At 41.6% G+C, this 14979-nt stretch overlaps 1 protein-coding gene across 2 annotated transcripts in view; it reads left to right on the top strand.

The window, feature by feature from the left end:
• The window catches only part of MRAS (muscle RAS oncogene homolog), a 236584-nt gene that overhangs the window by 195795 nt on the left and 25810 nt on the right, over positions 1-14979 (top strand). For both annotated transcript variants that reach the window (XM_085645990.1, XM_085645991.1), the window contains exon 5: positions 4334-4413. In XM_085645990.1, the coding sequence (XP_085502116.1) occupies positions 4334-4413 (80 nt within the window). The remainder of the gene's footprint in view (positions 1-4333; positions 4414-14979) is intronic.

Below are 14979 nucleotides of genomic sequence, written 5' to 3'. Positions count from 1 at the left end.
GATCTATCCCTCTATACCATCTGTTTATATATACAAACATTAGAAGCATGCATACAAACATACATCCATTCATACATCCGTACATACATACAGGCAGCAGTATAGATTTAATTTTTGAAGGGTAAATATTGCTAAACCTCTGAAAAATACACAGCAATGTTTGAGCGTCTGAAGTGCTCAGCTATTGGCACAAGAAACATTAAATTAAACCAGATAGTACAAGTGTCTAGCATGGGCAGAGTATGGCGATTAGTTACAGAATGAACAGTTTGGGATCTATGCTAACATTTTCATGTACTCCACATTAAGGAAAGGGCCATCCGTTTTGTTTTAAGAAATATATGTGGCAGAAGGTCTGAATTTCAACGGAACTCATTGCTGTTCGCTTTCCCCACCATTGCAGGAAATACGCTTAACGTGGGAGGTGAGGGTGTATCTATGGTAACACGCAGACTTCTCGAAGTTGAGCTGTCAACACAGCGGAGTTCCTAGAAATTGTGTTGGCTCTTTTAGAAATCTTTAAAACGATTCCGTGTTGGACAGAATCGCATTAGATTTGCACATGCATTTAAATATATTCTACAACCTCGGCGTCTACCAATTTATTGTCGACGAGCATAATGTACCTTATGCAATCTTTATTAGTTCAAATAATTTTTTAAAAAGCAATGCAAAGAACATTCGCATATACTAATCCTTTTCAGTCCTCTTCTGAATTATCGTGCTCATTGGTCCACTGCTTTGAAGAAGCTTGTGACAACAATTTACTTCTCATATACATTTATCAACAGATAATTATTTTGGCACTAATATGTCTGCTTACGTGTTTCCGTAAGTGATGCTCGTCCAGCAACTCATGGCGTGTCTCTCCAGTTACTTCTCATGCCTTCTTTCGTTCTCTAGATCACTTTGTAACTGCACAAATCACACTGCATTACATTATATAACATATCATATAGTTACATGCTATGGGCAGCACAGCATAGCATCACTGAGTATAACTTGATATAACACATCACCATGGGGCACTATTCACACAGGTATTGTCAATCATAAACATGTTTGTTTGTGGGCATTCTCAGACTCCTATCTGATCCTTTCCCACCATGGAAATGGTTGTAAAGACCTACTTCAGGGTGGGAAGGGAAACGCATATGCCCCCACAATAAGTGGTGGTATAGGGGAAACAGGTTTTTCCTAGAGAAAACAAGAACTGTTTGCAGAGGGGCTCGATTTCACAGTGAGGAATTATAGGCTGTGCGTTATTCTACAGAGGCGATGTAGGACCCTACATAATATGTCACATAACATCCCCAGAAGCCTAAGCCTTGTGCAGCTTTCTAGGCATTCTTTTAAGATTGTTTGTGAAAAGGAAAGACCCGTAAAAGACATTCTGTACTTTTAGTTTGTTTTTTAATAGAACCCAAAATGTATAGGATGGATCTGTGCATGTTGTAAACATGCTCTAGCAGCTACACTTTGTCTAATATCCCTACAAGGTCAGGGCCACTGGAATTATACAATTCTTTATCGGCTGCATTTTCTACATAGTTATGAACTTGCCGCACTCATCACCATATCCAATCTGCTGCATAATTTTCAGATTTGAACAAAAATTGTTTTTAGCTAAAACGATAAAAAGTTACTAAACAAAACTCCGCTTAAGGTTCGGTGCAGGGACAAGAAAGTAGAAAAGGTTATCTGGTCACTTTTAGTTGATTTCTGTATTCAAGAGTTAAGTTGGCACTTATAGGGTGACATGTTTGCCCATTGTTAATGTGTAATAGAATGATAAGTTAATGAAATGGTACCGCCATACAATGTGCCACATTATGCCACATAAATTGCTTTTTCATGCTGTTTAATTTAACCAGCCCTATCGCAAAATTAGATTTACCATTGTCACATTATTTCAGTGGCCGTGGTTCAAGTTGGAAATATCTATTGAGACAGATGGTTAGGAGCCAATCTGTGATATTCAGTGTGTACACTGGGATGAAACGAAGTTTCACATTGGCCACTGTAGGACACTGCGATAATAGGATTGAATGCAAATGGTCCACTCTCCACCCTTTCTTTGTTTAATTTAGGATCATGTTATTTAGGGGCACATTCCCCAGTTTGTGCAAGGCTAGCTTTTCATAAATGGGAGATACTAGTTTAATGGCCCCAACACCAAGGACTGAAGGTAAAGGTCAAACACACCTGATTCGTTTAAAAAATCAGGTAATTAAGCCCACCAAAAAATGGAGTAATGATAATCTTAATAAGAGACATGTTGAGTAACTCCCTTTTTCAGGTGCCTGGCACCCGCCTCTGCCTGTACAGCTTTGCTGATATGTTCAGAGGGATGCAGAGACAGAGTGAATCTAGGAGGAGCAGATTTTTTTTATGATGGCTACCTCATGGCACGAAAATGCCTTGGACATAAACAAGATCTTTTCTTTTACTTGACTTACTAACCACATTGAAAGCCTCGATTTTTCCCAAGGGACCTGTTTCTAAATTACAGTATATTTCCACTCGCCTGATAATACTGCATTCGGGATTGAGATTATTTTTTTTTACATTCTAATTTAATCTTTACTCTTATCTTCTAAAAAAGAGGAGGAAACTTCACAATGTTACCTGGAGCCCCGATGAGTTTGGCGATTTTCGACTCACAGACCAGGTACAACAGAAACAAGCATTGGCATAGCCTATAGATCTCGGTGTAAAGTGCTAATGCATGCAGCAATACTACATTAGAGCGTGACACATAGGAGGGAGTCAGCAGGACGGGGCAGAGAAGGAAATACTTGCAAAGTAATCTCGCATGTGTTCAATTCAATCACTTGCGTGGAGGTGAATGGATGCACAAAAACAAAGTTGAATTAGTTTGGAGATGAATGCTCCATTGGGCAAGACTTCACTGACAATTTCTTAAACCAATGACTGGAAAAGGATGATTAAAGCAACCCTATTATTAAAATGGGCTGTTACAAAGGCCACTATATAAATATTTTTAGCCGACGTTTGTTTGATGGCTGTACTGTTAAAGCCCAGCTCTAAAAATGTGCATGCTTCCCTTTGCATGTGCCCTAAAATGCAGAATAATCTTGTAAAACTATCTGTTCAAGCACGCCTCAAACTGATGTCTCAGACCACTGGGATCAGTGACCGAGGTATACAAGATGAACTCTCTGCACATACTAGACAAACTCTAACTGCCTTCAATCCAAATAGTCTTTCTTCATCCTTCAAGGTACCTCCCACCACACCACCATAAAACTACATGCAATCTTACTGAAACCTGAACAACAGGCTCTAAATGATACATCTTTCTCATAAGAATAATGACCATCGTGTACCATGCACTGAGAAACCCATTATCCTCCCCCGGTAGGACTGCCTAACACATTTAAGTAGTCATAAAAACAAAGCACAGAAATGACAACCATATAAACACATTTTTGTGCCTTACAAATGACTGAAATTTGCAGTTAATAAATAAATACAAAAAGCCTAGAAAGGAACATAGGCAAATCTATATTTTTAAAATAACTGACCTGTGCACTGATACCCACGGCATATGTTTATCAGTAAACATTTGTGATATGTTCATTATTCAAATTATTGCTCTATTAGCATGAAGGTGTCCCATCCTGCACAAAAACAATCTCCCCACGACGCAGGCATCCTTGCATCATAGTGCAAGGATGCCCTGCGCCGACGCATGGCAGCAGTTTGTGCGCCAGCGCAGGGAAAGGCACAGAGATGAGAGATGCTGATGTAAATATGTCGCATCCCTGTGCCTGGAAATTACCACAGCGTAGCACAGCAAAATAACTTGCGGCACCGCTGCGTTAGTTTTGCATAAATAAGTTGCTAAATCATTTTAGTATAGCTTTACCCCTCCTGACATTACTTATTCTACTGCAAGTCAATGTAGGAAATTTAAGCCCCGATTTCTTTTTGAAAACCTCCCTCTTTCCCACTTACAAATATTAGCATGTATGTGAGTAGCAACAAGCTTAGTTTTGCTGATGCGCATCGCCATTGTTTGGACCCTTTTGCTGTTGTACTGTGCTAGGCTGGCAGTTGCACGCATTTCTAGTCGGGAGTACAGTCAGGGCGAGCGCCAACAGGGTAGATAGTTGTATCCTACACAAGCATTCCAAGTTTATGTGGTGTCTACTGAGGTCTTCTCTTCGCAGTCTTGTACCACAGCTTTGTTGTCTTTAGCATTTTGGGTTCCACTTACTGCATGAGCCTTTCTAACTCCTATCCAAAGTGACTAGAAATGGTTTAAGAAAGCCTTCATCTCTAATTTGTGTTTGCTTTGGCTTTTCAGATACCATACATAGAAACAAGCGCCAAAGAGCCACCTCAGAACGTTGACAAAGCATTCCATGACCTCGTCAGAGTGATCCGGTGAGTAGCGAAAGACTCATTCCAATCATCCACCAGAGACGCAAGGCGATTCAGCACCATTTTGGGCTTATAACTTGTTTGTATTTATCCGTGACTCCCTGAGCTAACAAGAATTCACTTTTTATTTTACTCGTAGCTGCCTTATCTCTCAGCCTAGAAAATTCATATTGTGTTGATGTGCTCATTATGCATGTATAACAAAAGTGTAAACCTATGGGCGTGGGAATCAGAAAAGTAAGGGACTGGCCTAGGAGTGTCGAATTTTATACATCACATTTGTGCTACCACCCACAAACTAGTAATATTTTAGGAATTCTCATACATGTATGCATGCACAACCTGTACTTCAATTTTTATAACAGTAAAGAATAATACAGGTACAACAAAGATACAATCCTACAATTTCCCTACCCCTTTGCATACACAATGTCCACATTGGATACTTTATCCAGACATAAATATGCTCGCTAAATGCCTAAATCACTCTCCGTTACCATTTTCAAATACATAGGCCATAGGTTTATTGAAGAATGTGGATAGCAAACTCCTGAAGTGCTTGGTCACATTTTTAATAATTCATATTGGCGTCAGCATATGCATGAAAAGCTCAAACATGACTGAGTAAAGTGTATTCAGCAAGAAACCTAGTATACACAATCGCCAAGTAGATGGAGGAGGTGTGGCCTAGCAGTTTAAGCTGCTGTCTTTAAAACATGGGTACCCAGGTTCCAATCCCAGCCTCAGTACTGGAATTTGGTTTTGGGCAAATCAATTCATCTCCCTATGTCTAAAAATGTGAAATAAAATATAAGCTGTATTTGTGTAATTCCCCACTTGATGTACACCCTTCTCATCTCCCCCACTGCCTACATAATGTACAGCGCTCCGTTGCTTCATAACTATGTTCTCCCTATGTAAATAGGAGGACACACATCAAGTGGTAGAAACAATACTTAACCTACTTAGCGGACTGAAATGAGGTGGTATAAAATTATGACACAAAATAGAAAAATGCACTGTGATCAGTATGATAAATTAAATTGCAGAGATCTGCCTCGGTCTTTCTATCATACCAGGTTCATATATTATACGTTGGTGCTGGCAATACTTTGCAGAAAGACCAAAATGCAAGCGCAGCGACTACAAACCTACAAAACACAGCTGCTCGGAGAAAGGGAAACACTGCCGCACGAGTATTGGGGCATGTTTGTTATGGGCCATATTCCCTCAGAAGGAATTTCATATTGTTGGCCAGAGCTCTAGAGGCAGTTGCACCTGTGTAAATAATTTGATAGCAGAGGTGTTTTGACTTTTTAAAGCTCTGGATTGTGTGTATGTGTGTGCGCGTGCCTGCATGTGTGTTTGTTATGATGCTTTAAAAAGCATAGAACTTAAATTTCAGATGCAGTTACAGGCTGGGATTCTCACTGACTCCTGCTTGATGGTATTGATTGAAGGGGCAATTACATTGATGTTATTGGGTAACTAGCCCCTACCCAGTACTGGGCTTGGGCTACTGTCACTCATGGCTTTAAGGTACGTGCCACAGGGATGTGATGTCTCTTGGGGGCACCTTGCCTACTACAAGGCATTCGAGTAAATTAATTCAATTAATTCAATGAGATAACAAATATGCCAGCACATTCAAATACAAATGTGAAGATAACACTTTATGTGTTCATAGATATTCATTGGAGCAGGGGACATTGTTTTCAAGCTTTTTGGACAAAAGGCAGAGTCACCTTGAGAGTGGCCAAGTGTTGATTAATACATTTAAGGCCTTGATCTATGCAACTCTCAGTGGTTTCCTTTCCTGAATCCTCTTCTACAATGCCCTCAATGCAGAGCTTCCAGTGCCACAATGCTACAAACGAGACTAGTGGCCAGGCTGAGATATAAAATGAGTGGGCATCAGAGGACACTGGTACCACAGCCTGCCCCTCTAGGCCATGTGACTACAACAGGGACCCTCTTACGAGCGAACTGGGCCGCAGTGGCAAAGCTTCGATTCATAGCTCTCAGGAAACTCTCAGTTGCAGTTTGACCCCATTTTATCTACATTTTCCCTCTAAATACTGTTGGCTCTTCCTTACTATAAGGTTATTCATCTCGACATACATTTTAGTGGAAAGCTGAAGTTGGGCCAGATTTCTGCAATAAAAATGACTCTCCAAACTCTGATAGGTTAAAACCTGACGCCCAAACTAAGAGGTCATATAGAGGTGAGTGGTAATGGCCTTCCCCCCAAAACAGGGGGTTTCCAGTAAATGGGCATAGGAAGTGTTGTGGACGTCAGGGATATATCCCCCTCCCAGATTGTTTGTGTGGGGGAGCACGGGAACAAGTGTAGGGGGACGAAAGGACAAAAGAATTTCCTCTCTCAGCTCTGTGATTGGCCGGACCATTAGCACATGAAAGCGCTAACGATAATGGCCCTGCCTTGACCACTGTGTCTCTGATGGTATGATGAAGACCTCTGGTAATATGAAAGGTAAGCCTTACTTATTCAGGAAGTACCACTCTGAATCCGGGTACAAATATGAGGGCCCTTTTTGCAGGCACTCCAGGTGTAAACCAGGTTGCCCCATTATCGAGTCTACCATTAATGGCCTGAAAAGGTGCCCAATTTAAAACTTAATTTTGCCAATTAGGCCTGTTGTGTTTGAGTTTGTGATTCACACAAAAATTCAACTGATTTACTCACAGCATTGCACCAACATTTGAAATGTGAGTAGCCCTTATGACCCCACTGCACCAGTTGGCGCCCCGTCGACCTTTAGAAATCCCAGGCCTGCTAGGGCATCTTCTTGAAACACTCAATAAAATGTGTGCCAAGTGCTTTAGCACCATATGCCCTCTGTGCTGTCTCTCTGTGACAGCTGTGGGTCTTCTTTAATTAGGGACACTCAAGCGGGCTTTCAAGGAAAAATTATGCTTTTGAAGACCTGTACAAATTAGATTTTCTGCAGAGTGGACAAGAATCATAGATGAGGTCATCAGCCTGTCCTGGCCTTTGCATTCTGGATTTACAGTTTTACGTTTTCTACAATAGGCATGGACTTTAAAATCCAGGCATGCAAAATACAGTGGACCAAAAATCCAGAACTGTCTGAAGGGCCTACATTTGACATGTGGCCAATTTGCAGCTAGTAGCGTAACAGCTCCTGGCATGAATCTGGGTCCAGGATCACAGAGCGATGATGGCTCTCAAAGAATACAATCTTTAGAATTCACTTGTCAACAACATGGGGCCAGTATGAATAATTCTGGATTGCATGTCGGGTGCAAACTCAGCAGACAGTTGTAAGTTTGCACTCATCACTGGTGAGGTCTCATCTGCAGGATTGGGCCCAGTCATGCAGGTCACATCTAAAAAAACAATGCAAAATTATCAATGGGACATATTCAGACACCTTCATTCAAGGTGACAAAGATGTGCAAGAACCAATAAAACAAAGAGGAGTAAACAGGCCTTTCCTATCCACACACTCAGGATCTGTAACTACATCCCTGTATCCATCCAGTCGCCCCAAGGATGCTCCAAATTAGGAAGCAGCTTAAGATGCATTTCTTTAAAAAAAAACAACATCACAACACAGTAAAAAGCCCACCTCCCATTGCAGGACCCAGGATCTCCCACTCAGATTCACTTTCTGTTTGGATCTCTACCTTTGACTCCGTACAGCACTCCACTGCCTTTCAACTACATGTGCACTTTACAAATATCGTCAATGTGAATACGATGGCTCAGGTTTCGAGTGACAAGTCCTCCCTGTGGAGGCTCCATATTCTTGCATGGTCCGAGGGAGGCTATGTGTGGAAAGGCATGAATGAGAAACAGCAGAAGCTGTACACAATGCGGTTAGCAAGCATTCTTAAGCAGTGGGGAAAAAATAAGAGACTGTAGCTGGTGATGCTCTGAAGCTGCATTGACTCTGATGTAAATAGTAATGCAAGTACCCCAGCAGAAGTAACAAAGATAGGAGATGATATATTAAAATGGACTCGGATCAGTTGTGCTGAGTAAGCACAGTTAATTTGGGAGATTGTTTTGGGTAGAAAGGGGCAGGGACTCTGAGATTAGGCTGAACCTGTTGCCCTTATTTTGGGCCATATTTAATGTTTCTGTGCTATGCCAGAGAGAAGGCTGGGGTCCTTGTGTCTTTTAGTAGGAGAAAAAAGGGGGTATCTGCTCTTTAGGCAGGAGATAAAATGCAGAAATTGACAGACTAGCAACTCTGGCATTTCCTTCGTGGGCTTCAAGCTAAGGATGCTTAATTTAAGCTGGTTGCTGCAGGCTGGGCCCAACCGCATTCTTTTTTTATAGACTGGTACATGTTTTAAACCATCAGATTGTAAAACAAAACAAGAGAGAGAAAGACAAAAAGGGGTGTGGGCAGAAAGAGGAAGGTAAATATGGAAAACCGTGATAATAGAGAAAGCAAAGATGAGAAAGAACCTACAAGAGTGAGATAATGTGGAGGGAGAGTATGTTGGTGGATCAAAGAGCCAAGAGCTGATATCAAGGGTAGACAGCCTTGGTATTCAACAACCTTTGCATTTACCAATGATGCATGCAAGCTTCTCCTCTGCATTTGGCATTGATGCATGTGAGCTTCTACTCTGGTTTCGTCAATGATGCATGCAAGCTTCTCCTCTGCCTTTTCCATTGATGCATGCAAGCTTCTCCTCGGCATTTGGCATTGATGCATGTGAGCTTCTACTCGGGTTTGGTCAATGATGCATGCAAGCTTCTCCTCGGCATTTGCCATTGATGCATGTGAGCTTCTTCTTGGCATTTTCCAATGATGCATGCAAGCTTCTCCTCTGCATTTGACAGTGATACAATCAAGCTTTTGTTGAAAAAAAGAAATTGGGTCACCTGCACTTACTCTTTTACAAATTAAACTGCCTACTCAACAGTGCCCCCCATGGCTCACTAAATCTCTGTCTCCTGTAATTTGGGGTAGATTTGAACATTTTTTTAACTGATTTCAGTTTTCACTGTGGAGCTAAAGGCAGCAGAGATGATGGCCAAGTTGCTATTACCAGTGATAATAGAATTTCAGCAAAGGATTCTACAGGCTGCAGATTATAGAGGATGGGCAGGCAGTTCCCTCAACCGCCCTCATTCTTGGTCAGTTCCCCTAGAAAGTAATCATAAAGTATCCCCAAACACACAAAAGCAATGTCTAATAACGGGTCTGAGAGCTGGAAAATGGGAAAATACTTCTTTTTGGTTGGCAGAATCACTCATTTTCTTTTGACTCAGTGTTTCGCTGTCACTCTTTTGGCACTAGTCTTCGTGTATGTATGTATTTATGTATGTATGTATGTATGTATGTATGTATGTAGCATTTCTTTAGAAATAACCCATCCAAAAGGCAGCAGAGCACTGTACAGGATCAAAGACAAGCTCAAACTCAACCAGTGGTGGTAGTGTTCGCTGGTTTCTGGGATAATAATGCTTTGTGAAGTAGTGTTCTCTAAAGAGGTGTTTCTTCAATGTGTAAAATTTCAACCTGCTGGGGTTTCATCTTTCATACAAAAAACTAACATAGTATTCACACTATTTTTCATTTGATTTTTTAAGTCAGTGAACTGCCGTTAACTGCCTATTTGGTACAGCCTCCCCTATATAGTTTGAGGGCCAGGCCCTGGCACAGTAGTGGTGGAATAGAGGTTAGAGATTCCCTGCACCATGTCTAAGCCTTCAAGCATCATGGCGCCAACCTTCAGTGAGGTAGAAACGTCAAACACTCCTTAAGTTATCATCGGATCTGCTTTTAGGTAGATAGCTGAGCTCAAAACCTTCTTGCCAGAGATGCTGAGGGATATTGGCCTCTTCAGGCACCACTTAACGGGCGAATAGTCTCACACAACAGGCACTTGTATAGAGTCACTGGAAAGTCCACAAAGCTGTACCTGTCCCCCAAGAAATGTAATGTCTCCTACGCCCCTAAACCTGTTTCCCCTTACCTTTTTTGAGGCGGGGGAACTGCTGTTTTTTCTGAGTAGGGGCCTCAGTTGGCACTAGTCCCTTTGCAGCACACAGCAGTTACAGAACTGCCAGGTCTGCGGTGTCAAAAGACCCACCCTAATTACAGCAGAGCTTCTTCCGCTGTTTCTTGCCTTCAGCCATCATGTCCGGCATAGTAACCCTCGGTAAGAAAATAACAAAAAAAATTCCATGAATGCTGGGAATGACACTGCCAGCACATCTGAGGCTCTGCATTTTCATTTTTTTTAAAAAACAAACTCATGGCTTTGGAGGTTTGTCTTTAAAAACACAAAAAATGGCCGATACATCATGTCACTATGGCATCCCAGGGGCACCTTCAGAGAAAATTGCCACCTGACATGCCTCAGCCGCTCTGTAGCCTGCCTTCTGACCCGTAAATGAAGTCCAAATCGTTACCAACATCAAAAGCATTTTACTATTCAGACGCCAAAGTATTGGCTTTGTCAGTGCTTGTTTGAAGGTGCAAGCTGTCAGCATTTAAGCTCATGTCTACCAATGAGATCACATGTATGTCCTCTCAATTAAAACCATGGATACAAACCTCTGCCATGGAATAAAGAAAACTAAACTTGCCTTCTATCAAAGATTGTATCATGCTGTTTATCCTTGCCAGCTGCTCTGTAAATACTGGGCATAGGTTTAGTGTATAAATCTGACTTCTCTCCAAATAGAATGTATCTCTGGTTTGTCTGTAATTACAACCATTTCGGGAAAAGGCATTCTTACACTCGCCCACGGAAGAGCTGTCAGCATCAAATACAATGAATTCAGCTCTTTCTGTAAACTGGGGGGCAGGGGGTGAGAGGTTTCAGGCCTTCGAGGAAGAGCCCCACAGAGGATGCCTTTGCCTTGTTATCTTGAAATCGCCTTTCTCGCCTCGTTCCCTTACTGTGGAATATTTCTACTTGTGGGGGTGGATTCCGCATATTTGATGAATGCTTCAAATGCCATCCGTGCTTGGCATTCCTTTTGGCTCCCACTCTTGTGATCAGAGTTTATGGACTGCCTGCCTGAAAAAAGGCCCCTCTGTCGCCGCTTGATCGCTGCGTTTTTTAGATTCACAATTACTTCAAAATTAAGAAGTATTACGAAACGAAAACGTTTTATAGTAGGCAAGTGCTCAGATTGGCAGTTAATTGTTAAATCATACTTGCCCTGTGATAATGAAGAATGCTAACATATGGAAACACATTTATTTATGACAAACGAGTAATGACCTAACCTTTAATATATTGATTACTTTTAGGGCACGTTTTGAACCTAACCCCTACCCTAATCTTAAAATAGTAATAAAGAAAAAGAACGTTTAATTTTTTTTTTTTTTTAAACTTCCTCAAAAATCCGTCATAATCACCTTTTCATTGTTATTTTCTTTGTTTTAGTTTCTTCATCTTCACACGGGGCTCTACATCTCTTGTAGTAAAATATTGCCTTAAAGCATCCATGGGTTGTATGCAGGGCTTTAAGTGGGATGAAAAAACTGGGGGAGGGGAGTGTCTCTCAAAGGGTCGCGGTCAATGTAATTAAAGGTGTGGCCAATGTAATTAAGAGTGGCTTAAAAATACTCAAGCTAAAAATCTGTGCTTAGTGTGCCGCCTGACTTGTATTTTGCGGTTTCTGTCATTGCTTCCAGATATATGATACAACAAGTAACATCATACCTACAACAAGTCAGGACTATTGGCTTTGTCAATGGTTGTTAGTTGCATAAGATAAATAAGCAGCAACTATGGCTTGTATATAATATTAAAAAAGCTTCCACTTAAAGCCCTGGTGACACCACGACAATGTTGCTGCTCCTGAGTTTCAAAACGAGAAGCGAAATCCAGAGAGAAAATGACTCTCTTTGAAGGATTTTCCTGCCCCTACAACGCTCACCTGGCATGACGTCATGCCGTAACTTATCCACTAGGGAGGAGTGAGCAGTGTGAGCACGCACACACATAGCAATGTGCCTACCTGCTGTCACTGTAGTCCGGAAAAAAGCTGAGCGCCTGTGCCAGGGCACAAAATTAAGCCCTATGTAGACCCGTTTCGAGGCCCCCTTTAAAAAACTGCCCACGGCTTTTAATATTGAATGTTGGCATACCGAATACCAAGGTTTTGTAGTCTTGATGCCACCTCCTGTCTCTTTAGCCCACACCAGACACCCACAGTCCCTTTATCTCAATCTTCTAGGTTGGTTTCGTCTCTGTTTTCTCCATTTCACATGGGGTTTCAGTCTTTCTCTTCCTCCTTCTTTGCTCCATGTGTTTTCTCTCTCGTTCTCAGGCTTAAAGCCTGTTCAGGTAAAAGAAGTGCCGGTCCCCAAAGATTCGTGCAGGTGGTCTCACCTGCACCACCGCCTCAAATTAAGCACTAATCTAGGGTAAGTATGTAGCCATACACTGTGGCAAGCTGTCCAGATTTTTTTGCGTTTAATTCGGGTCTGATACTTGCCCCACATATCCCTATAATTGACAGAGAATATGCGAATTAGCTACACATGAAAAGCCTGATTATGAGATGGTTAGTGCAGGGGGAACAGGATTATTGATTCTAGACTGTAATTCCTCCTCTGCACTGTACATTGACAAGATATTTTATCCCAAATAGACAGTAACATGCAGACACATTTTCACCAGCAAAAAATCTTTATGCCCCCATTTCTTGTGGACTAATGGGTCCAGTTCTGCTCCTATTTACCACCTTCTCTGAGCATATGATAAATAGGCACTTGGGCCTTGCTGTAGGTCGAGGGGCTCGGCAAGTGTAAGAGTGGCATCTGCAGTAGGGGAGAGTGGTGCAGACAGAAGAGAGACTTCCATACTCTCAGTATACCATAGGAGAGGGTCAGGGGAGCCAGGCTGCACCTATGCCGACAGCTCCTTGTTCTATCCACACTCTATGTTACTATTCAGATTTTAAAGCCTGTAATATTGAGCTTGGCAAACCTTGGAAATATGTTTTTTCTCCAGCATTGGAGCTTCCAAAGTCACTTGCTTTTGTGGCTGCTTTGGCCAAGAACATTTTTTATGTGTAATATCTTTTGGCACATAGTACATCCAAAGAAGAAAAAAAAGTTACCCTTGACATAAAACCATCAATTTAAACAACTATATAGTGGGCAGTACCTAATAGTAGCCGGAGACTTCAATGTAACCTATGAGCCAGTGGATTATGTCCAGGACCTCGTCCAAGAGGATAAATTAGCAAAAGGCAAAAACAAATTGCAGATACCTCCCTTTAAGAGAAGCACAAAGGTGGGCCAGCAAGTCTTGTCCTTTTCTCTAGCCTATGGAGTACGTGCATGCGGATGCCTTCTAATTCAGATGCATCCTTTACCTTTAAAAGAGCAAATGCTCGAAGTAGGATTGACTATATAATGGTCTATCTAGATCTGTGGCATAAAGTACACGATAATTCCATCATACCTCAGACATGATAGTGATCACAATACACTGGTTATGGAGATAATCGATATCCCTTATCTGACAAGCTGCATTGATAGAGTGGCTGTGCCCTTAGTTACCACAAATAATGACAGGCGGATTAAATGGAGCCATGTAGTAACAGATGAGAAGTCTTTAGCCACTATATACGCCGAGGTAGTCTCAACCCTCCTTAACGTATGCAATTCTGGGTGTGATGACTTAAAAATTATGCTTCGTTTTTCCAATCTCCTCAATGCAATCAAGATCCATTTCTGCAGAAAATCTCAAAGCATCTGTGTTAGACGGAATGACTTGCCCTGGTATAATGGGAACTTTAAAAAGGCCAAAACCGCATTAATCACTGCAGTCAGGAGTGGAAACAGCACTGCTATAGCTGAGAGTAGAAGGGCATATAGCAAGGCACAGATAGAGGCCAAGAAAGGTTGGGAGGAAGAAAACTGGCACATCTTAGCTGAATCATCTAGATCTAGAAAGAAAGATTGTAAGTTATTTTAGCACTAACTGGCCAAAGAAGCAGTACATAAGGTAAAAAAAAAGAGGACTTCTTTATTCAATTACATGTCTGGGAAGAACATTTTACCCAGTCATTCTCAAGGGAGGAAAGTGAAATAGATACAAAGATTACTAATGTTGGGCTAAATCATCCAATCGATATAGAAGCAGCCAAAGTAGTTACTTTTGCATTGGAAGAAACCATGTCTGCAATTTGCAGCTTAGGGAAGGGCAAAGCCCCAGGGCTACATAGAATACCTGGAGTTCTCTATCAATCAGAACCCATCATATGGGAATCCGTTTTTTATTCAACATTTAACGCTATTGCCCGTGGGTGGGGACATTCCTTGTACTTGAAAGGGCGCCAACATTCTCCCAATATTTAATAAAGGGGACCCATACAATTATAGACCAATTAGTCTTATATTTACTGCACAGAAAATCTTTCGCAAACTGATTCTGACACACATACACACTTGGATTGAGGAAAATAACATACTGTCACATCTGCAAGCAGGCTTTAGGCAATCTATAAGCACCTTGGACCAGGTGTTCCGTTTTTTTTGCTGTTTTGGAATAAAGTCATAATTAGGAAGGGCCACCTCTACGTTGTGTTTG

The sequence above is a fragment of the Triturus cristatus genome, chromosome 3_1 (genome assembly GCF_964204655.1).
Source record: "Triturus cristatus chromosome 3_1, aTriCri1.1, whole genome shotgun sequence".
NCBI classification, from domain to species: domain Eukaryota; kingdom Metazoa; phylum Chordata; class Amphibia; order Caudata; family Salamandridae; genus Triturus; species Triturus cristatus.
This window is presented reverse-complemented; position numbering and strand designations above follow the sequence as displayed.